Genomic DNA, 23,763 nt, shown 5'->3' with positions numbered 1-23,763 from the left:
ACTCCAGACTCTAGGCCATCTGTGACATTTGAAGGTCTCTTGAAACATTCCTATCCCTGAGCATTTCTCTCCACAAACTATCCTCTGATTAAACTTTTCCTCTCTGTTCTAGTCTTGATATAGCCTCAAACTTCAGTTCGACTTTTCTACTTTAAATCCTTTCATTTTCACTTCTCATGTCAATTCCCCTCCTGGAACAAAAGGTTACATCAACACTTACCCCAGCAAGCCAAAACGAGTACAGTAAGATTACCAGACTAAGAAAATTTCATGTTTAAATTAATGAAGAAAATTCCTGAGAGAGATGAGTTAAGACACATTCAATAGTCATGAAAACAACCAATTTAAGATTCAGGGCTTGAGTTTCTAACTCTTTCACAATCTCACCATAAACTTTATGAACTGCAACCTGGAAATTATTAGTCAGGCTTTAGCCTTATTGGTTTATTCATATTGTCCCTTTTCTTGAAGGACATGTTACAATACAAATAGCTAATGTACTGTATTATAAGAGAATAGAATCAGTAGATTTAGTAATAGATCTCAAAATGTATAAATAAATGTATAAATGAAAACAATTAAGTCTTTTTGGCAAAAGAGATTATCATGTCATTATTCATTACAATTAACCAAAAAGCATCATCATTTTCTCATTTAATGCCAGTATAGCTATCAGTAGTAGAAGCAGCAGCAGCAGCAGTAGCAGCAGCAGTAGTAGTAATAATATTAGTACCATTAATAATAACAATAATAATAATAATAATAATAATAATAATAATAATAATAATAATAATAATAATGTTATAATAATAATAATAAGAAGAAGAAGAAGAAGAAGAAGAAGAATATTATGTGCTTGCGTATTTAGGTTCGTTATATCTTAAAATAAAATGTTACTGACTGTAATAAATCATAAATGTTAATCAATTAGATCAATTTTGTCACCCTGTAGTTTGATTATTCTGTGTTCGACAGTATCAGTGCGGCATTCAATGATTGCGACACGAATTTTCTCTGTGTGTGATTGGTGATGCCTCACTGTTGTTTTCATCACGAGGAGAACGAGAACGGGTTCAGTGAATGGAGAGTTCAGTTCAATTTAGGCACCGGTAGAAATTGACTCTTAAGTGTATTTATCTTCTAGCATTCCAACGAGCTGAATTTTATGGAGATATGTGGAGTTTTAAATGGATATGTTACCCAGCACTATCCACTATAAAAATAAATAAATAAATAAAAACTCAAGCTGCGGTTCTGTTTCCAGTTTGACATGAAGGTTCCGGTTTCCATTTTCTCCAAACGACCGACTCGTTCAGGCATCGCGCATCAAACTCAGCGGCTACAGTCGGCGCTGCTGGAGACCGACACCGAGTGGTGAGGTAATACGACTCACAGACTAATCTATAGCCATGTTTCAGATTAAATTGGATAATTCGCGCATGCTGCTGTGCACTGTCGGGTTGTGTATTTGACTCACCCTAAAGTCGGCCGTTAGCTCGGTGGCTAGTTGGCTAGCTAGCGATGTTAGGGTGACATCACAGACGGAGCCGGCCGAGGCCTGACTCCGCTGATAGCTCAGTGATTGACAACCTGTCAGAAAGCAAGGAGGTTATTTTTTCCAGCGACCGGCTTTTCTTTCAGTTGTTAATTAATCCCTCTTTATGTCTGGATGTAACGTACCGCGGCTAGCGAGCTAGCTAGCCAGGGGTAAATGTTTGGCTGAGGGAGCACTCAGAGCACTGAGTGAACCAGCATCAGCATCCGCGGTGTGTGGCTCCTGTGTGGCCTGCTGCTGTGGCGTCTACCAGCCCCAAAAGCTCCAGCATTAGCCGGCTATTATTCTTCTTTGTTATTAACAAATTCAATTTTATAAAACATACAATCTTCACAGTGGCTTTTTGTAAAGAACAGGTGCATATAGCACAGTAAAACAAAACGTAAAAAATATGTATCAGAAAAGGCAGCTCTTGGCAATCATATAAAGTGCAATCTGAAAATAGAACACTTTTATCGTTTGTTTACTCTTCTCTATTTTAAGGGCTTTAGTAAGGGAGAGAAACTCGCCATGAAACAAAATCTACGACTAACCATCATGTATGTGGTTATTTAAGAAATCATATTCTTTGTTTTCTGAGACAAAACTATAAATAATGTCCTTTTGAAGAAAAGGCTCAAGTAGAATTTTGATATGAAGCCAGTCATGTACATCAGTACATAATGCTTTTGTGAAAATACATTGAAAGAATAAATGATTCATCGTTTCAATATCCTCACAAAATACACACTTGTTTGTTTCAAATCTGGAATGTTGATGTAAAATATAAAATGATGTTATCGACACTAATATGAAATTATTTTTAATGTTTAGTGGAATCTTTATTTATTTATTTATTGCATTTTAAATGACATATGCAATTTTATCCCTCCGTCTTTTAAGTGTGTATTTTCAGAAACCCCACAGAGGTGTCTCTTAAAGGGAAATACCACTCTAATAGAGAATGAGTGTTGTGCATTGGTTGTATTAACTTGGACACTAAGTACTCCACTAACAATATAAAAAAAAAAGACACACCATCAGTGAAGTATGATGACAAAGAAGAGCTGGAACAAAAACAAAATCAAATACATCATGCAAAATGTGAAACTCTCTAGGAAACAATGCTAACACTAGTTTGAAAATGAAATAGTTTTATAAGTGAAATATCTCAAAATGAAATGATATAGAATCAAATTCAGGAAATGCATACACTGCTCTAGTCATGATGCTTGTGAATTAGACTGTTTAACAGAAGACATTTTTGGTTTGTCATCGCAGGGAACGTAGGGTGTAATTAGCGAAATTTGAAATGACTGCGTTTTTAATGAGCTGGTCTAGTTCCAGGAAGCTTATGGAGATACTTAATGGAATGAAATACGCCTGGTTTGTGCTTTTCCAGCTTCAACTGTGCAGACGATCTGCAGTAAAAATGCTTGTTTTAGATTCATTCAAACTTCTGTCTCTTGGCACAAACTCTGTTCTCTGCTCCTCAGCTAAAGAAAAGACTGGTTTAGATATTAGAGATAATTATAATAAAGTTACTATTGATCATCGCAACTATTAAATGTTTTCTGCACCTGCTCCATGGTTACCATCTGACATGAGAAGTCACCTGTGCCTCATTAGAAGCCGGTGTTTGGCCTCTCAGTAAGCTGTGAGTTTGTCTCTGTTTATCTATCCCCCTGGCCACCCACACTCAGATTCTGGCCCACATCAGCTCCCAGCCAAACAAGATTTTAGACTACACAGTTTGTGCCCTTGGAAGGTTGTTTTTCTCCTCCTTTGCCTCCATGTGCTTAGCTCTGTTACCTTCAATGCAAACCGTGATATTTAGTTTGTTCGAGCATTTGTGTAAGCTTAAACCTTATTGTACCTAAGTCGTTTTTCCCCGTGACCAATACTAAATATGTATCTCATTAGTGACATAAGATAAGGATGTAGGCCTCTTGAGGTGGTTCTCACAAACTCTATTACTGAATACTAAAGCTGTGAACTAAACATGAAACCTCCCAGGGTGAAAAAACGGATTCACATTCTTCAAATCTGTGTCATCTGGTCCTAATCTGATGTTAAATGTCCTAAACGTGGTCCTCTGTAGATTCCTAAAGTCCTTTCTTGTTTTCCTCGTATTCTCCTAGAGTCGACTGGATTCAGTCCAATAAATCTTTCTATCAAAGATAATGAGATAATGTAGTGGAGAGGGACTCCATAAATTCTGTTCAGTGATTTTATTGGAGCTGTTAAGTCAAGTTGTAGTATTCACTGATGATCTCCTACTACCACCCCACCAAACATCCACATTACACTAGTTGTTAACTGCTATCTGACTTACTTCATTCTCCACAGTGACGTTATTCCACACAGCAGACACGTGATTTTGTTTCCTCTTACTATATTCTGATTTTTGACAGCTTTGACAGTTGCCAACTAAGAGAAATAAGAAGTTTTGACGCAACAGGGTTTTGGTTTATGGCAGACCTAAAATAAATAACTACTAAAGATCAGGCTTGTCTGAAGCTCAATACAGATCCGATCATTTCAAAAATCCAATAATTTTAAAAATGCCTGGATCTTCTCCAGCAGCCATAATAGACGTCATTGTGCCCGCTCCCCATGTGAGTGAATTGGGATGCACTGCATAGTTGAGGTTTTGCAGTGGTGGCTGATGGTGTTGTTCTATGTGCAGCCCACCAGAGCACCCGTGAGAAGCCTGGAGGTCCTGGATCCACAGAGGAAGCTGGTGGGGTGTGCTCTAGCCCTCTGGTTCTCAGGATGCAGAATAAGCTAGTCAGCAGCACCGCCTGCTTGTGTCTAGACTCGACTAGCTGCTTTGGACCATACCTCAAAGGACAAGGCTTTGATTTCTTGGGAAAATTTTTCTGACCTGTACACTGTAAATATTTTGCCACCTTAACTCGTTCTCTCTCTCATGCTGCTTACTGAGTGTGTTTCCCATGCTCAGAGCACACTCCCCTGTACTCTTGCCTCTGCTGTTTGATCTATGATGCAGGGCCTGTCTGGTTTAAAGAATATCAAAGCAGCATGGGCTACAATACCTTATCCTTGCCAGATACTTTGAATGAGAGCTTGATTCATGATGTTTCACACAGGTTTGTGGGCAAACCTGATGTGTGTTGAAATCTTTCATAGACATTGGTCCATTGTTAACTGTTGGTTTAGCAGATTACTGAGCAGCACAGGTGCAGTGACTTAAGATAGATTTATACTATGCTACCAGAGCACCCCTTATAAAAAGGCTCAGCTATGGGGCTTAAAGCTGTGATATAACTTGGATATTATAATGTTACCAGTTGAGCCTCACAATAAAATACTTTGTCAAGTCATGTCACTCATTCTCTGTTGTTTTTTTTTTTCCTCTCCTGGCACTCCTCCATTCACAGGTGAGCGGCCAGCCAGCCAGCCTCGTTCAGCTCCTATTTGCTATGGATGCCTGTGCCCGTATTAGAGGAGTCCCAATGAGGTCCAGGGCATCGGTCCGGAAAGAGGTCTGTAGCCTTGATGGGAAACTGGGAAGCTGTAGGGATACAAATGATTATTTATTTGGTTGATAATTCTCTGGATGTTTTTTTATTAGGCTATTCCCTTTATTAACTCATGGCTAAATAATAAACATAACTTCCGCCATTCTGCCAGTAGTGTGAATGTAGAAACCATTTCAGGCTTTTACTTAATGATACTGTTCGTCAGAAAGTTTAAATTAGGAAAGATGTTTAATATATTCTGCAACTTAAATAGATTGTGCTGATCACAACATCCAGCCCTATTCTTGATCTGCTAAATGTTGCTTCCACCCACTTAGAGCTTGACATTAATGGATATATCAACATGGTTTAGTATTATAGGTCTTCTTGTGCAGAAACAAATTGCTGGAAAGCAGGGCTGCCATGCTACATATTAGCTGTCTTTGTTGAGTTCTTGTCTGAAACACAACAGAGCAGTGACTCCCAGGCTCTCACAACCAACCAGATCAGACAGAACTCACAGAAATACTCAAAATGTGGACATTTTCATTTGCAGTTTCATTTGTTTTCAAAGAGTTGACTTTAAGCATAAAAACTGGGACGCAAATGAATATATATCACCCTGTGAAGTGCTGTTACAGCCCTAGTGTACTGTGTCTTTGAGATTTCCTGTTGGGACTCTGGGGTAATCTTTAATGTTTTCTATGAAATGCTGCATGTGTGTCTGCAGACTGTGCGTGACACTGGGGCGCAGTCAGTGAAGAGCCTCTTTAGGAATAAAAAGGAACTCTGCTGTGTTGGCCTGGAGCTTCCAACCAGAGATGCTGCAAGACTGACAGAGGTTTGTCACAGAGAACAGCAGCACAAACACGAGTGAAGCTCAGACATGTTGAGTTATAAATGTCCTGATCATCAATTCTGCTCTTTCAGATTCATTTTGTGTGTCTGCCCGGTCAGTGTGAAGGAGAAGATGTCACCCAGCAGGTACTATTTAATTTAGACTAAAAGATTGAATTTAACTTGTCAGGTTGACTTATCGAATGATGGGTAATATTTTTAGAGTTAGAGGAGGCACTAAAAAAAGATTTTCCACTGAGTTCAGTCATGTGACCTCTTCTTCCTCCCCAGGCACTGTCATCTCTGCCAGGGGGACTGTGTGAGCTTCTTCGGTCCCTCCATGTCCACAGCCTCAAGAACGATGAAGTCCTGCTGCTCAAAGACTCTCGCAGACTGGCAGAGCACATTGACACCAGGCCTCAGGTAAGTGACTGTTGCTCAGTGTGCTGTGTAAAGCAGAAGTGAGCAGAGGGCAGGGAAGTGAGGGCAGAGAAGAGCTTTTTGTGCCCTTATGTTCTGTCTCATTGAGAATGGCATTGAGAACGTATCAGAGCTTCATTTTGAATGGATAAAGCTGCAAGTCTAGTTTATAATTTTATTATTTATTTGACATGGTTCAAATTCATTACAACTCAAACAACTGAAACCTTTCATTCACAAAATTATTCAGAAACTGCATTTATATCCTGCCTTTAAATGGAGTAGAAAATGGAAAATAATTGATGTTTATGTAGTTCCATTATCTCTCCATTGCTCAGCAACTCAGGGTATCCAATGAGGCTATGAGTTTAGCCAGGGTAACTAAATGTAGAAAATGTAAATGCATAAAGAACGGATTGGGAAACGTTTTCCTTGGACATAATGTTTCATAAAATTACCCCAAAAAGTGTAAATGTAAATTGCAATATACACACTGTTTAGCCAAAACCACAGACAGGAGTCCGATAAGAAGTAAATAACATCAACCACGTTGGCACTATTGTGTCCTCCTGGGAAACCTTTGTACCTGGCATTCATGTGGATGTTACTTATATCACATGTACCACCCACCTGGACCAGAACAAGCAGCCCAACCCCATAGCATGACACTCATCCACCAGTAGGATGCAAACTGACACACACACGAAACTTTAGGAACAACTCAAAAAACATGAAGAACAGCACAAGGTGTTGAGCTGGCCTCCAAATGCACTAGATCAAGTATCTGTGGGATGATCTACAGAGGCCCCTCAACCCACAGGACCCTAAGGCCCGCACTAACAACATTCTGTCACCAGACACAACAGGACACCAATGTCCAACGAGACCTACACAATATTTGGAAAGTGGTCATTATGTTATGCCTGATCTGTGTTTCAGACATGCCATGCATCTCCATCAATTTTTGAAACCATCTTCAAATACCTGAACAAAACTGAACAATTCTGGCTCTTACAAAACATTCCACTTACAAGGTCGTAACTACCACAAGAGGGCGCCATTTATATGGGATATTTATATTGGGAACTCACACACCTGTGTTCTGGTCTGGGTTAAGTTATACATGACAGACAGCATTTGTAGACAACATAGAGAGATCTGAAGATAGCAATTCACAGATTTTTAAAATACTATAAATATAAAAAACACATGTTCTCACTTTATCATATGTCCTTGGGGTTGGTATGCTTCTGGAATGCACTCTAGTTATCTCAATACATAAATCATTAAGAGATCAGAATAGCTACATGAGATAATATTTGTATTAGTTTACTGTAAAAACTCTCTCTCTTTCTGAAATGATAACTCCACTTTACTGTAAATATCAGTTTATTTCTGAAACGTTTATTTATTTACACTGGGAACATACACGAACACGGTAGATGTTTATTTCCTTCGGAGAGAAAAGTATTTTTAACACTCACTAGGAAAACAAAATCCTGACAGTTGTTGATTAAATTGTTTTCCCACTTCATGGCCCGGTCCGTCTCTGCTTGTAAACAGACTCCCAAGTCTTTCTCAAGCTTTTTTGAAGAAACACAGGTGGCACTGTCAGACGGAGATGTTATTTTTTCAACCCACGATCACGGCCTTGTCCTTCCTTGTCCTGTGTGCTGCGTTGTTTGGGTTCACAGGGCCTGCAGCTTATTCTGTGGGTTTGTCGTCTGCTTCAGACAGCCAGACCTCCCACCTATGTGAACTAAAGAGTGGACTTTGTACTCAGTGATTTTTTTTTATGCAACAACTTACAGTTAGAGTGCTGACAAAACAATACACTTCTTCCCCATCCTGTGGGATATGTGAATTCAATATAATTTGCAAATGCTCAGTAACCATTTGTCCCCCCAGACATTGCAGTCAGCATTTCTCATTCCTTTCTTTTCCTTTCTTTCTTGTGCCGTTTTTTCCCAGTGTTGGTTGAAGACTGTGTGCGTGCTGAGGCATAATCCCATCATGAGCTTTTACCCCCAGGCCAGTGTAGCGTCCTTGGTGGGCTTGTTGGGGTGCTACATGGCAGGGGTCCGCTACACACTAGAGCTTCAGGCTCTTCAGAGAGGCATAGCTGAACCCAACCAGCCAGAGGAAGACGACACCAACCAGTCCGTCTCATCAATCGAGGATGACTTTGTCACAGCCCTGGAGCATTTGGAAGAGGACGACACGGGAGGCAATCTCTGTAGGTTTAACATCTAATGCTTAGTGGCATTTAGTAACCTTTATTTATTTTACATCAGTTTTTATATTGTCATCATCAGACCAGTTAGGAAATTAAAATTATGTGAGTTCAGTGCTAGTTGGCACTCATAAGTTATGTATGAGTTGAAATCTACATTTTTACATTATCACAGCTTTTGTTAAGTTTATGTTTTATTCCCTCTTCGTACTGTACATGCTCTATATAACAACTTTTCTCCTATGTCTCCTTCATGTCCTTGTCTATAACCACAGCTATGTATTGCCATTTTAAAAAGCGTGACGTGGCATCCCAGACAGTTCCTGCCCACAAGAGAAGAAAGGAATTATCAGGCTCCCGTGTCTTCATAAGTTCATCATCTTCAAAGAAGTGTTCAGCCAAACATAGGTCAGGTCCAGATGTTTCTGTCACAGTGCAGAGGTCATCAGGTGTGGAGTCCCAGTGGACTTACTGCAGTCCTGGTATTCGTCTCCCGTCACCTTTGATTCAAGTCAGTGAGTCTGAAGACTCAGATTGTTCCAGCCCCAGCCCAATAATTTTTCTGGATGAAGTGGGCTACCAGAAGAGCCTGCTAGCCAAACTGGACATCCCCCAGGTGCCAGGGGGGCCCAGAGAGCGGGTTGAAGACTCGGACTCGGAGGTCAGCGAATTCTTTGACAGTTTTGACCAGTTTGATGACCTGGATGAACTTAGCTCAGAGAGCTGCACTCTCACACTGCCTCTGGACGCCATCAATGCCCCAACCACACAAAAAATGTCCGCTGAATCTGGCGCCAGTGGGTCAGCGTCCAAATACATTTCTAGGGGCTGCTCAACCAAGGGTATGAATCCTCACCGTTTTGACCACCCCACTCTCCCAGCCAATGTGAAAAAACCCACTCCCCTGAAACCAGGATCTCCTTACTCTGTTAACTCTGAGGTGCCTGACTCCCCTCGACTGGTGCAGACTCCCTCTGATGAGAATGGAGGCCCTCTCTTCAGTCCTGTTAGCTCGTCTGCTTTTAGTCCTCTAGTGGACTCTAGTGGACAGCTAGAATACTTCTGGAAGACGGATGAGGATGAACAAGAAAGTTCAGAACTACGTAAACCCCAGGATCTCTGCTCTCTGTATAAGACGTACTCAGACTTTGCCAGCAGTCTTTCCAAAGAAATTCTGGAGTCGGTGTGTGGTTACCAGTCTGCTGTTGACATCAGTGACAACAAGAACCTGAGCTGTGTCTGCCACAAGGAATTTAAGAACCCTTCAGGCTACCTAATGAAGCTCTCAGAAATCCAAGAGACTGTCACAGTGGCCAAGCTGCAGAAGACATCCCAGTCTTTGAAGGATGGTATTCAGAGGTTTGCCAGCGATCTGGTGGAAATGAGTTTGGGCAGTGCCTTGCGAGACCTCCAAAAAGGAGTTTCTTCTTGTACCACCACTTTGTGTCACCTAGCTGCCAGACTTACCTCCTCAGTGTTTCAGATGGCCTTCCATGAGATTGGCATGCGACACGCCTATGTGTTAAAGGAACGAGCAATCAATGGATTAGCTGGCTTCCTGGTTGGGGAGGCTGTTTCTGGGGCACTGAAAGAGTTCCTGACAGTGAAGAAGCAGATTTTCCACAGCACAGTGACACGTTTTGCTGCTGATCTGGCCGAAGAGCTTGTGTTTGAAGGAATAATGGAAGTGTGTCAGTTCTCCCACCCCTCAACTCCTCTCACACCTAGTGATTGGTCTTTTGGCCATGGACAAGAACAGGAGGAAGAGGAGGAGGTGGTTTCCTCCTACGCTTCTGACTTGTCTGAGTCTGTAATCCAGGAGGCCTTCATTGAGCTTTCTCAGGCTGATGTTGCCTTCACTAGCCAGGCAGCTATTAGTGTGTCTCTGGACAACATTTGTTATGTCAGTGCAGAGAACTCTAGCACTCGCACCTGTAGTACCTTTGCTAACCAGCAGGTTTTAAGTACCAGTTCCACTGCGGCAGTCACAGGGCCTTCAAAAGAGGATGCATCCTGCACCATGAAGAAAGCCTTGTTCACTGTATCGGGCATGGCCAGCTGTATTCCTGTGCCCCAGGCAGGTCAAGCCCTCTCCCTTGTCCAGGATCCTGAGGATTCCTGTCAGCACAAGTCTAGCTTGTCAGATACCCCACAGGCCAGCCCCAAAAAAGTACCTGTAATATCCTCTGACAACACCACATCTACACAAACTCCATTCCAAAACTTCTCTGGCAACATGGTGGATATGATAGTAACTGAGGCTTGTGAGCTAATAACCACCTCCAAGATGAAAAAGAGTTTTGGTGACTGTGCAGATTTCTTGACAAAGACAATCGGAAGTCGAAGGGACTCGAAGCAGGAGACAATTGATGAGGAGACCCCAGAGTCCACTTCAAATCTTGGAGCTGGCAGGGAGAGTTTCAAGCATGACTGTAGAGATTTTGGGAGTGTCAGGCACGGAGGCCCTGTTGAGCAAACAACAGGCCTTCACATTCCTCCCATTTCCTTTCAAACAACCTCTGAAAGCCAGGGGAAAATCCACTGTGAGCTAGATCCCAGGACCAGAGGTGTGGCTGAAACACATCCTGTGATAATGGATACTCTTGATGTTCCGGGTGCCGAGACGGGTGGACACAGAAGGTTATCTGTGGATGACTCTGCACCAAGCTCTGGCCAAAAATCTGGTGGGACTCCTGGTACTCCTCCTTCCACCCCTCAGCAGCCCAGTGAAGTATCCAAGGAGAAACAGATAAAACAGTTTTCCAAGAAGCTGAAGAGCAAACTTGCTAAGGAATTTTCCCCTGCAACACCACCTCCAACCCCTCACTATCAGCCTGAGCCTGGTCCAGGGCCAAAAGACACCGTCCCCGAGGCAGACAAGGCAGAGTTTATGCTCAAACTGATGAGGTCTCTCTCCGAGGAGGCAGATGGTAATGAGGATGAAGAGGAGGAACCAGAGGTAGACGAAGGCAGCACGGGTGGCACCAACAAATATTCGGAGATAGAGAGTGGCCGGCTTGACCTGAACCAGACATCCTCTCGAAGAATGTCCAACAAGGAAGCTCTCCACTATGCTGAGAGACTGGCATGTCACATAGTCTCCATGGCAACGGAGATGGACACCCTGGTAGTGGCTGAGGAGGAAGGGGAGATGAGCAAGGCCACCGAGAGAAAGCAGGACAGTGTGGCTCAGTTCTCGGAGCAGACCCTGAACACCTTGTGGGTGTACGCAGGCGAGGTGGCGGGAGAGGTCATCAATGATGTGAAGAGGATGGTGAGCTCTGGACAGCAGTGTCCGTATCACAGAGCTTTCGGAAGAAGAAGCTTGGAAAGATCTAGTTCTGAATGTTTGCATCACTACCACCGGCACCGGTCTCAACCCAGTGTAGAGCAGAACAGAGACTTGAGGTTAGGGAGGCTGGCTGAGCAATGGTCTAATGACCTGACAGCCTCAGTTTCCCAGCCATCCACCTCCACTTCAAGCTCCAGCTCTGGTCTGTCCTCTGAGTATCCCAGCTGTGAAAGTGTGACAGATGAATATGCTGGCTACCTCATCAGGGTGCTGAAAAAGGAGGGAGGCAGCAGGGAGTTGGTGCTAGACCAGTATGCAAGCCGCTTGGCTTATCGCTCCATCAAACTAGGCTTGGCTCACGCCAGTCGCAAAATCAAGCAAAGATCCTCTGTCACCCGCCTCCGCTCCTCTAAGTCACTGCCAGATGAATGGAAAGCTTCTAGTAGTGAGGCCTCATCGCCTAAGGATAGATTGGAGTCGATGATTTCTCAGTCAGGCGATGATTCTCAGTGTTGCTGCAGGGACTCTGAAGAGCAGAGTAAGAGGGACTACATGGACTTGGTCAACTTTGCAGAATCTTTAGCTTACAACATCACATGCGATGTCACACGCAAGCTACGTCTTTCCTCCATGCGACTGCCTAAGTCTCTCACTGATTCCTGTCTTTATAAGAAATCCAAACTCGACATGGCAGACAATCTCATCAGGAACTCCTTTTCCTGCCCCTTGTTGTCCAAAGAGGGTAAAAACAGACATCACCACAGTACAGGAAGCCTGTATGATGGCGGCTACAGCAGCAGGGCCATGCAGGTCATTGAGCATTATGCCAGGAAAATAGTGGACGACACACTGAAGATGAGCCTGACTTCTGTTGGACATTCGTCCCAAGAGCTCCAGAGGACCCAAGACCATGACAAACTCTCCCACACCCAGAGGTTGTCTGAGGAGCCAACACTGATCCGGGCCCTGGGGGAGAGGACATGCCGTTATTGTCAGGTCCAGGAGTGTCCATACTGCACCAAACTGAGCAGGCATCACTACCACTCTGTACTACAGAGAAGGAGAGGTGGACCACAGTGCCAGGACAGGGCTGAGCGTCTTTCAGGTCTGGAGATTCCCAAGATCCACATCGACCTCGACCACAGGGCAGCATTTGCGGAGGAGATGGTATCCATGGCGATGGAGACAGCTAAACGTGAACTGAGTAACACCAGCCTCAACGCTGACAGTGGCATCGGCCACGACGGTACCAGCTACGCTGAGAGCTTAACTGCTGAGATTATGACATCAGCCCTGTCCAACGTCTGCCAGGCTGCCAACTTCAGGTACACATTACATGCAGTCTGGCATTTCAGCAGCTTTGTTGAAGCTGGTCCATTTTACTTAAATTTTGAGGCTCTGTCCTGTTCTGGGTGCCTTCAGTTCTCCAGGTCAGGAACCCACTGAGTCCACTGTGTCCCAGCAGCTGAGCGTAGGAGATGACAGTCTGGGGAGCTGGTCTAACCTAAGCTTTGAAGATGAACATCCAGACGACAACAGCAGCTTTCTCCACCTCAGTGACAGGTAGATAACCACTGACCTATTCATATACAGCATAAAATACCATAAATTACCTGTAGAACACAGCATCTAGCATCTTTGGAGTCAGAAATTAACTGGCAGAGAAATGGTGACATGGGTTTGACACATATTAAGTCATATTCAAGGATTAAACTTCTTTGTAGTTTATTTTATGTAGAAAATCCATGGGGTGGCCATCAACCAGCAATACTACCACGCAAGTTTACATAACCTTTTCAGCTTTCCCGTTCTTTTCTACCATCTGCAACCTGATTTGACAGAAGATTACTGACTAGTTGCACATTAAGATATGTTTTAGCTGTGTTTTTTTTATTTTAGTTTGTCTGAAGGTGTACGCAAGGATCTTAACTGTGGACTTACTCAACACTTGACTCTATTAAGGACAAGTAGATTTATTTTTAGTGTAGTTATGGACTCAGGGTTTGGTGAATAAGGTAATCACTTTTGTCACACTGTGTCAGGTTGAGTCTTTCATCTCTTCAGAACACGTCTTTTATTCCAAGTATTGGAGCTGTTTTATAGGGAGTCTCCTGCGGTTGAGTTGTTTCCAGGGTCAACTTAAGTTTTGTTAACCTCATTCAGACCTCGTTTCCAGAATGTAATTTTCTCTGATTTGTGCAAATGTTACATTACACATGAAGGATATGTCATTACATGCTGCCGTGATCTTAGCGGTAGTTGTGGCAGGATTGACCTTCTCTTCTTGGATGGACATCACCTCGCATGTGCGTGTGTGTATGAACTCTGACAGGGTCTCTTCAAGTCTCTCGAAATACAGCTGTTGACATTTCTGGCACAAGTTGCTGTCTCTATGGAAGCTGACAACATTTTGTGATTTATTTCCAAAGGCACCAAAAAGAACAGATTGTGCTAGCGGATAGTTGTTTTGGCCATCTGGGCCAAGTTAATGTATCATAATATTTTCAAAAGGTGTGTCTTCAAGTGCTTCCCTCACTTCAGGCACCGTTCCTACAGGAACAAAGTCCACCCTGAGTAATTCATTAGACTCTTCAAAAGCCCACTGCAACTATTCTGCTCAGCTGATGAAAGAACTATAAAAGAAATTGAGTTTATTAAGACGCAGAGCGTGATGACTGACTGCATTGAGCAGCTCTCAGCATGTGTCATTCAGTGAAACCACAGGGAGAAAGCTGTGGCTGAGCTAATGCAGACTAATGGAGGTATTTTTAGATATCACAGAGGTTCCTCCCTTTTAGACTGCTGAGGGTGTTGCATGCCACATTGTGCAGGTTCCAGCCAGCCGGCTAATCATTGACTAATTACAGAGAGAGAGAGAGTTTGTGTTGTTTTGATTTGGTTGTCGGCTGGTTGTCCCGATGGAACCCGCAGGATTAACGAGATTGAGCGAGGACAAGAATGTAATGATCTCACATCTTTTGCTTCTAGCGACAATTTGTCTAAGTCAACATTACACATGGTTCAGTGGTATGTAAGATGGAAAAAGTAGCATCGGTTGGAGAATCCCCCGCTTGTTTTGAGCCTCACCTGACACTTAAAGGATTACTCCAAATTCCAGAGGTGGTCATCATCATCATCATTTATTGACAGAGCTTGATAGATACAGTGAAACTGCCTATTATGTCTATTATATCTTGATCTGTCTACTGTCGTTGTCATGGCTGTGTGTTAAAAGCCTTCTCTCTCCAGCAGCAATGGGAATAGCAGTAGCTGGAGCAGTCTGGGCCTGGAGGGGGAGGTGTGTGAGGAGCATATGTCGTTCTCCCCCTCTGACAGGTTTGTCAGCAGCTCGTTGCCACGGCTACCGTCTCATAGGGTGGTTCACGTAGCATGGGACAAAAAGTGAGCTTTATATGATATGATGATATTATATGATAAGAGTTTACTTTCAAACCTATGCTACACATACACAGAATTGGAGCTAGAGGACTTCTCGATCATGAAAATGATTGACATCGTAGGACATTTTCATTAATGCTTTGTCTCATACTACGAACCACCAGCACCCTGCATGACCACACTAAAGCTCTAGATATAAATAAGACTGCTTGTCGATGCTAATGTCTGCATGTGATTTTTCTTTCTATATGATTTGAATATATTGTGCATTAAATTCCTTGCTGTCCAAGGGGATTAGTATTACCTCAGGATGGCAAACATTTGCAGCTTTAGATGCTATACATATTTGGATTAATGATAAAAAAAAATTACATATTTTTTAAAAAAGTAAATAAAACATGATGAGACTGCATTGATCATGGGGGAGAATTTACAAACTATCTGTTAGTATTTAAATGAGCTCCATCTTTAGTGATGTGATGATAAAATCCAACACGTCTAAATCTGCTGCTGCACATCATCAATCTTATTGTCCTCCCCAGTTATGTTCATCTGTTGGTTTTAAGCTTTTTTCTGTCACCCCCCCTTGCTCCCAAACATCTGTCCCGACTTTGATTTATAACACAGTCTTCATAATTCTTGAATGAAAATCAAACAAAACTCTCCAAATCACTGAGATGCTGATTGGCACTGGATTCATTTTAACACAGGACATCTGCGTCAGGAGAAATAGGCTAGGTATCATTTTTAATTTACAAATTCTGAACATGTCTCATTCACGCAGGATTGAAATCACACACAACCTCTGCAGTTATTATAAATTACTACACATTTGCCTAGGTAAAACTAATTACGTACAAATAGGGCTTTTGTATTGATGTTATTGAATAGTTTCAAATCTTTGAGTTTGTTTGTTTTTTTTGTGCATGCATGTATCCACCTGCATGCAGAAACTACAAAAAACTATATATTTTATTTTCCATCAACACACCACATGAGTTCAGTTGTGTTGTGATAAGTGATAACCAGTTCTCAGAACGCCACGATAAATTATTTTCTGTTGTGAATATGTTGAGCAAGTTTGAGCATGTAGATGTTGATGTTCCCCTAAAGTCAACCGAAACCAACAGCTTCCAAGAATGTGGGACATCTCAGATATCTCAGCCTGAAGGAGGACCATACTCAGAGAGGGCTTAAAATTATCTGTTTGAAAAGTACATGCACTGCAAATACAGAAGCATGCTCCAAGTAGCATGAACAGAAAGTTTTACTCCAAAAAGTAAATGTTTTTATTTTAATACTCAGAATCAGAATTACTTTATTGATTCCAGGGGAAAATTACTTTTCCTTACAGCAGCTCTTACTCAAAGTGTACCAGTGTTCAGAGCAATGTAGGCAATAAGTACAATTATAGTAAGAATACACGGATCAGTGTAAAAAATATAAGAAATATATATAACAATATGTACAAGTATAAGTGCACCTGCATTCCAACCTGTTGCTCTATAATAACATTGAATATGGGGTATTGCACAGCAGGAAATTATTGTACAGAAATGATTGCACATGGTGAGTCCAGAACCCAATAAACACGAGATGATAAAATGCAAAAGCTCATAAGGAGTCATGCAGTTAGACTTTTTTATTTTTATTCAGGGTATGAACTAGCACATTATAATGATATTTTATTGACTTACAACTCCAGCTGTACACAGGTAGAAAAAAAAAAAAAACAGTATAAAAAAGTAGAATAGTTAATGGTTGAGGAGTCTGAGGGTCTGTGGGATGAAGCTTTGGATGCTGCCAAACATGATGCTGCCCTGGGAACATTTCCACCGTGGTTACCCTCACTGTGGGTTTCTGTATTTGCTGCATAGACTGTATAACAATTAAATGAAGCATCTCCTCTTCTTTACATAGGTCAAACTGAAGGTAGACTGAAGGGTGACACCATCTTGCAACTTACAAAAGAAATGTTGCATTATACACTGCAATTATTGATTTATTAATTGTTCCTACTCTTGTGGTCCCATAGGACCACTCCACGGAATAGTTGTCATGGCAACTGTTGGTCCCCATGATGTCACATCCTGTTTTTATAGTGTCAAATTATTAAATGAAAACGAAACTGAAAAAATGGACATATTCAGTATTATATTAACTACCTAAAATTACAGAAACCGTGCTTAATGATTTATTACATTTCTATTACATTCATTACATTTATTTTAAGTAACATGGAGGGCTTGGAGCTTAAGACCTATATTGCGAGTCACCAGGGGGAGCTCTACTTGCTTTGGCTTCACCTTACTCGCCAGTTCAGTGTCAGCCATTAGGTGGAAGGTTTCTCTCAGACTCAGGTTTGTGGTTAGGTTAATCTTTAAGAATTGAAACCATGCTAAGAATGAGGGAAGAGATTTTTTCCGTGGTAGCTATAGGCCAAATAGGTCACTCTGAGTTTGTTTTAATTAAAGCCTCAGGAAATGCTGCACAACAGTTAGTTTGTGCTCTTCAAATTCCCAGAGGTGTTTGTAATTCAACTTTAATTACATTGTTTTTGTGCTTTTTAGCTGCCGGGCCATGTTTCACTTTGACATCCCTGCAATCCTTAACACAGAAAACTGACGAAAAAGCAAATGATATCCTTTATAGTATCACATGGAGCAGAGCCTGGTTGTCTGTAGCCGTGGGCTGTGTCAACAACGCTGTGATTAACACTCTTATAAAATGGAGCAATGACTGTTTACCTGTTGGCAAATCACACAGCAAATATTTGAGTTGATTTTCAGAAGGGGGGAAAAAAATCTATTTTCTGTCTTCTTCCCATCTTTCTTCACTGCGTCGTCACTGATAAAAGACACTGAAGCAGAGAAGCAAATTTACAGTTAACAACCTCCTGTGGTAACAGAGAAAAGGAGGCTACACATCAAGTATTTCGTAAAGTTATTAGACCTTCAGCTACACTATCCTATCTATCAACACACTGTGGAGTACTATTAAATAATAGTGATGGTGCTGAGTTGCAGCCTGTTTTTATACAGGCTATACATGAGCTGTCTGTTCTCAGCATATCAGGCCAAGAATGTAGATTTCAATACTTTGTACTGGGTTTTCATTAGTGACGTCATCTGAGACTAGTCTGCTTTAAAAAATCTGAACTCATGCAACCACTGGTGTCTTGAATTTTCTTTTGATCAGAATTGCTTTCATTGTTTGTGGTGTCTCATATCCTGCTACACTTGAGTCCAAGGTAGCTTGAGCATGCTTGCTGTCATTTGCACCGTCGTCCATTTCTCCCTCCTCACTAACCTGTGTCACATTTCTCATCCTACAGCGACAATATAGAGGACAAGGAGACTGAGGTCAAGGAGGAATCCAGTGGTAAGGATTGTTATTTTGCTTATATCGTCCTCTTTATTTCAAGCTGGCTGTACTCAGTTTTCAGCTCCTGTGGTTTGGTAAAAGCAAAAAATAAAGATTAAAATGTAAATTAGGCAAGTTATGAGATCAGATTTTTTGGACAGCAGAAGGAACACAGTGGGGAAAGAAAGGCCCCGTCTTAATCTGAGGTCTGAAACTGTCTGTCTGAGAGCAGTGATGCCGGGGATTTTACCACCCCCATATTCAGACACACTAATACTCATTCATCCACACCCTCCACAGTCACCCACTCTGTCTCATGTGTCAGACTTACAGCAGCCCCCAGTGAGGAGGGGTGTGTGTGGGCTTCTTAATGGGTCTGTGGAGCTAATGGAACCCAGCCCAAGCAGAACAGGATAAAACACCAGAAAACTGTCAATCCTCATCAACATGAGGCTGATTAATTAATATCTGTCCTGCAGGAACACTCTGCGTGGACAGGACTCTGACAGTACAGACTCCCAGGACCACCCTGGCCATAGTGAACTCTGACGTGAGGGAGGCCGGGCGTGGCCCTCAACACGTTGCTATCGACCCCCAGCTCAGGTCCATGCTGCAGTGGGTGGCCGCCTCCATGGCCGACATCCCACACATCCAGCTGAGTCCCGACCGAGAACTGCAGCAGGTGATTCTCTAGCGTTTCTCATCATCAAACAGGTTCCCGCTGCGGTTATTTATGGAGTTTTTTTTTCTCTCAACACCAAGATAACACGAGACTTTCCTTCGTCTCGTCACATCATCTCGCTCCAGTGAAAGAAGTCATTCTTTCCATGATTGTTGATGTTGGTTAAGGTTAGCAATCCTGGTTTCCACTAGAATTAGCTTTGTTGTGGAGACAAGCAGCTGAAAACCGCCAGTTACTGTTAATGTTTTACAGTCACATACCCAACGACGCCCACCCACCCACGACTGATGCCATCCTGCTTGATCCATGGGTGGCTGTTAAAATCTGCACATTAGTATCAGGATAAGCAGTTATACTGCTGCTCTATTTATATACGTTATATACCATTCTTTCTTTTCTGTCTGCAAAACATTTAATCTGCACTTTCATCAAATCAGAATTTCTGTTTCTCTTTGACTTCCAAGTTGGACCTCTCTTCCTTGACTAATGGGAAACATTTACTCAGTTTCCTTTTCGCAGCAGCGTCCTTTCTTCTTAAAAAGTGAATCGTGTCTGTGTGTCCTTCCAGCTGCCAGTGGTTGTCCAAAGGCTCCGGGAGCGAAGGTGGAGGGCGGGAGAACTGCTGCACAACCTGCTGCGTTACTGCGAAGAGAGCCAGCCCAGAGAGGAGGTGCTGCAGGCCGGCAGAGAGCCGCACCGCGTCCCACTCTTCCAGTGGCTACTGGAGCACACCTAACACAATCCCCTCTCTTTCTCTCCTCATTCCTTCCCCTCCTCATCATCAATCATCAATTCCATCAGACAGGGCTTTGCAACTTCCATAGCCATCCCCCTCTAGAGGGTGCCATGCAAATCAAATTATCGAACTCATGAATGTGGGCAGCGTGTTTTTTCTTTTTGCGTTGCATACAGTGACCAGATTCTGTTTCTGTTTCTGTTCTTTTTTTCACGCATCTTTTCTTGTCTGGCTGCTCGTGTCACATGAATTGATTTAGTTCACCTAAGGCCACTGTAGGGCTTGAGCTAGAAGAAGAAAAGGAGAGTAGACAGGAAGAGAGAGAGAGAGAGAGAGAGAATGAGAGAAACCCCCACCTCGTGACATGTTTCCAGACAGGAGAGCGCTGATCGAGAGAATGTGTTTTCTTTTAGGGAATCCCCACAGCGGCTGGTGAATGATGTCATCATGCCCACAGCTCACCTCTGTGGTGGTGTTTCCACATGTTCAGAGACCAGCTGTGTGCACACACACATCACACCACACCCTCATATTACCAGATGCACCAACACACACACCCCACCCCCACCCTCCTGTAGTATTCTGTTGTATTAATGCGCTCTGAATGACTGTGGTCTGCTTCGGTGAGTGTTTCTTTCTCTGGAGCTCATGTAAGTGTTTTTTGTCGATATGCTGCCATACATGGAGACTGTAAAGTATGAATTTATGAAACCAGGATCTTTTGCAACTGTACGTGGCCTCAGAATGATGAAATGAAGGTTGAGAGTTCTGGTTTCTTCTGTAACACTGCTTGCCAAGCAACAATCTCCTCAGTTGTCAAACTTAGTAAAAAATATATTTAAAGGGGATGATGTTTACTCAAGCAATCGCTATTTAAAAGACAAAGTATGTATATTTTTTTGAAGTATGAAATGCTGCTCGAAAGTTTCAAAAACGTTGCTGCCAGATGTAGCTTGGCCACAAGCGTCCGTCCTGTCCCAGTCACCGTGAGATAGCGCCAGTCATCTGTTTTGGGGGGGGGGGGGGGGCGTCCAGTTTCGGGGAAGATCCAGTGACGCAGACAGCGGATCTTCTCCTAATTAAAGACACCGGTCAGGTCTGCACTTCCGAAACCACAAACTAGCAGCATAGCTCCAGCCTGGACTCACACATTCTGTCACCCACGCTCCACAGTCACCTTGTGGAATCAAGGATACCACAACCTCCACAACTAGCAGCAGCACACACCCGCATTACTCAGCAGCCCCCATGAGAACGTCCACACGTACTAACAGCTACTTGCTGAGAAGCACTTTTATTTCTTTTCTTTTATAATTTTGGCATTTCCAGCGCTGTCCTCAAACCTCTGCGGTCTCCTCTTTTACTCCCAGCTTGGATGGTCAGCTAATGACGGGTTCTCAGATGTCCTAAAAACAAGCAGAAAGAAGGGAAACTGGACTTGTCGGGTTTCTTGAAGACGTCCGTCCTCATCTCATCCTCCATCCTCCAATTACAGGTGAGTATCACCACAACATACTTGGATGAGTGGTGAATCTTCAGGAAAAACGTTCCCCGTGTATTTTTACTTCGTGACACCCAGATATCCCAAAATCAGATGTTACTCCAGTGAGATGTTCCTGTTTAAACTCACCTCGCCTCAGCAGTCTCCGAGAACTGAAGACTTGGATAAATTTTTTCAAAAAAAAAAAAACCCTGCGAGTCCAGTTCTCCTTGTTTCTTGGAGAGTATATGATGCTATTAATTTAACTAAAGGATCCAATGACCACACCTTGTAAATGTATTTCCTGTGCCTACCTGTGAAGGTGTCTCCCCATTCATCTCCTTTCTTTTCCTTCTTGCGTCCTCTTGTGTGACCCCCCACCATTGACACTCAGCTAATGCACACAATCCCTCTCCAAGCAAATATTATTGGGATACGCTTGGATGCATTCATTATTTATTGCTGCTTATTTTTTTATTATTTTTTTACGAGCGGGGACCGAAGGATGATGAAATGCTGCCAGGTCCTCAAGTCCAAAACACTGTAATAAACCACCAGCTCACATGTCTGATTATAATACACTAAGTGTTGTTGGTGGCCTGCATGAAGCTCCACATTCATTTTCTTCTTCTACACTAATTGAGCCGCAGTGATCGTCTGTGTCCACATTGCCTCACGTCAGGCTGCAGGCCTCTTCTGACACCTTATTAGTTAAGCTTCCTCTCTGGGCTGCCAAACAGACTGGATTTGTTTACACACAGAAATGACTATATTTAAGAAAAAAAAAATCCAAAGTGTAACCCAAGTTATTAAAACTGAGAGCAAAAGTGAAGAAACAGTGAAGTATTAACCTGAGAGCGTGCGTATTTATCGGTTTACATTAGAGGAATGTATCCACACCGTGTACAGAATCTCTCCAGTCTCAATGTTCAGTTAAAGCTTGTTCTTCTACTATTATTATCTTTCTTTTGACATTCCTGTGCATCCCATGACCTCCAGTATAGCGCTTTATGGTTGTGTTAGTGAACGCCGAATGTGTACCTGCCAGCAGAGACTTTAAATCTGTTATTGTTCCCAGTGTTACTCACGCCTCTCTCCAAACATCACACATGATAATATATATATATAAAAAAGAGAGAGGCGTCCTGTACCTCACCTCACTTCTGTATTTTCCTGCTTACTTGTACAATCCTGCCAAAATAAAGATATTTAATAAAATCTAATATATAATAAGTTATATATATATATATATAAACAGTTGTCCTTCGTAGTGGCGTTGCTCGCTAGTTTACTACGTTCTTAGCTTTAAGTCAAATTTTTTTGGTTTCTGTCAAAGCTCGGTGTGACAATAAAGCTTTTTTCATGTGCTCTGATTTTCTTGCCTCCTTTCAACCAGGAGATCAGGTCCTTATGTCATCACGTTGAATGTTATTGGTCTGGTTGTCGTTACAGGAAAAGGCAATCAACTTCCCAACAAGGAAAACTGGTAATAACCTTGTAGAGTACAAATGATGGGTTAATACCTGGTAGTTGATAAAGGCAGTTATTAAACACAGATACTAAACACTATCTTGACATTTGGACATTCAGTTTAAGAACAGCTCAAAAAACATGAACAGTACAAGGTGCTGACCTGGCCTCCAAATTCACTAGATCCCAAACTGATCAAGTATCTGTGGGATGATCCACAGAGGCTCCTCCCCTCAACCCAATGGACCCGAAGACCAAACATTAACAAACATTGAGTTGCCAGACACTACAGGACACCCTCTGAAGACCCATGTTCTCTGATGAATCCCAACTGTTTGGACGCACAAGAGAGACCTGCACAATATGAAGAAGGTGGTCATAATGTTATGCCTGATTGTTGTAAACATTTAACCGCACAGGAACCAGCGAGACAAGGAGGTTTGGGTTCCTTCATGCTTGAGTATCGTCTATCTTCACATTTACCCACAAAGGATGCAAGGAGGTCGTGAGGGGAATGAATGAATGGAGGAAGGAGAGGTAGATGCATGATGGTCATCAGGCCCAAGGAGTGAGGGTGGGGGGACTTTCCTTTTGGTTCTGACAGTTACTAAACATCTGCATCATTTGAGGCGTGGTTTTTCTTAGTGAAATACTCTTTAACGACTTCATCAACTATCTGTGGCGTAGAAACAATCAAATGAAATCATTAGCTGCAGCCCTACAGCAGTGATGACTGCAAACACACACCACATCCTGAATACCTTAGTGTCTCACTGTTAGCAGAATACCTCCAGGGTGCATCTGCAACACCTTAATGACAGATCATTTTAAA

The 23,763-nt window shown here is 42.5% G+C and overlaps 1 protein-coding gene across 4 annotated transcripts; it reads left to right on the top strand.

Moving 5' to 3' along the window:
• Window positions 1-1,062: 1,062 nt before the first annotated feature.
• akap11 (A kinase (PRKA) anchor protein 11) lies at window positions 1,063-22,834 on the top strand. 4 transcript variants are annotated; one of them, XM_047600533.1, is made up of 12 exons: window positions 1,063-1,374; window positions 4,939-5,043; window positions 5,750-5,860; window positions 5,950-6,003; window positions 6,148-6,279; window positions 8,248-8,512; window positions 8,785-13,126; window positions 13,224-13,364; window positions 15,051-15,137; window positions 18,535-18,581; window positions 19,043-19,245; window positions 19,814-22,834. In XM_047600533.1, exons 2-12 carry the CDS (start codon window positions 4,981-4,983, stop codon window positions 19,979-19,981), a joined length of 5,613 nt encoding a protein of 1,870 aa, XP_047456489.1. In that variant the 5' UTR covers window positions 1,063-1,374; window positions 4,939-4,980; the 3' UTR covers window positions 19,982-22,834. The 4 variants fall into 4 exon arrangements, with proteins under 4 accessions (XP_047456489.1, XP_047456490.1, XP_047456488.1 ...); XM_047600534.1 differs by having other exon boundaries at window positions 1,063-1,379; window positions 15,054-15,137; XM_047600532.1 differs by having other exon boundaries at window positions 1,063-1,379.
• Window positions 22,835-23,763: the final 929 nt, after the last annotated feature.

Source organism: Mugil cephalus, chromosome 12, assembly GCF_022458985.1.
Source record: "Mugil cephalus isolate CIBA_MC_2020 chromosome 12, CIBA_Mcephalus_1.1, whole genome shotgun sequence".
NCBI classification, from domain to species: domain Eukaryota; kingdom Metazoa; phylum Chordata; class Actinopteri; order Mugiliformes; family Mugilidae; genus Mugil; species Mugil cephalus.
This window is presented reverse-complemented; position numbering and strand designations above follow the sequence as displayed.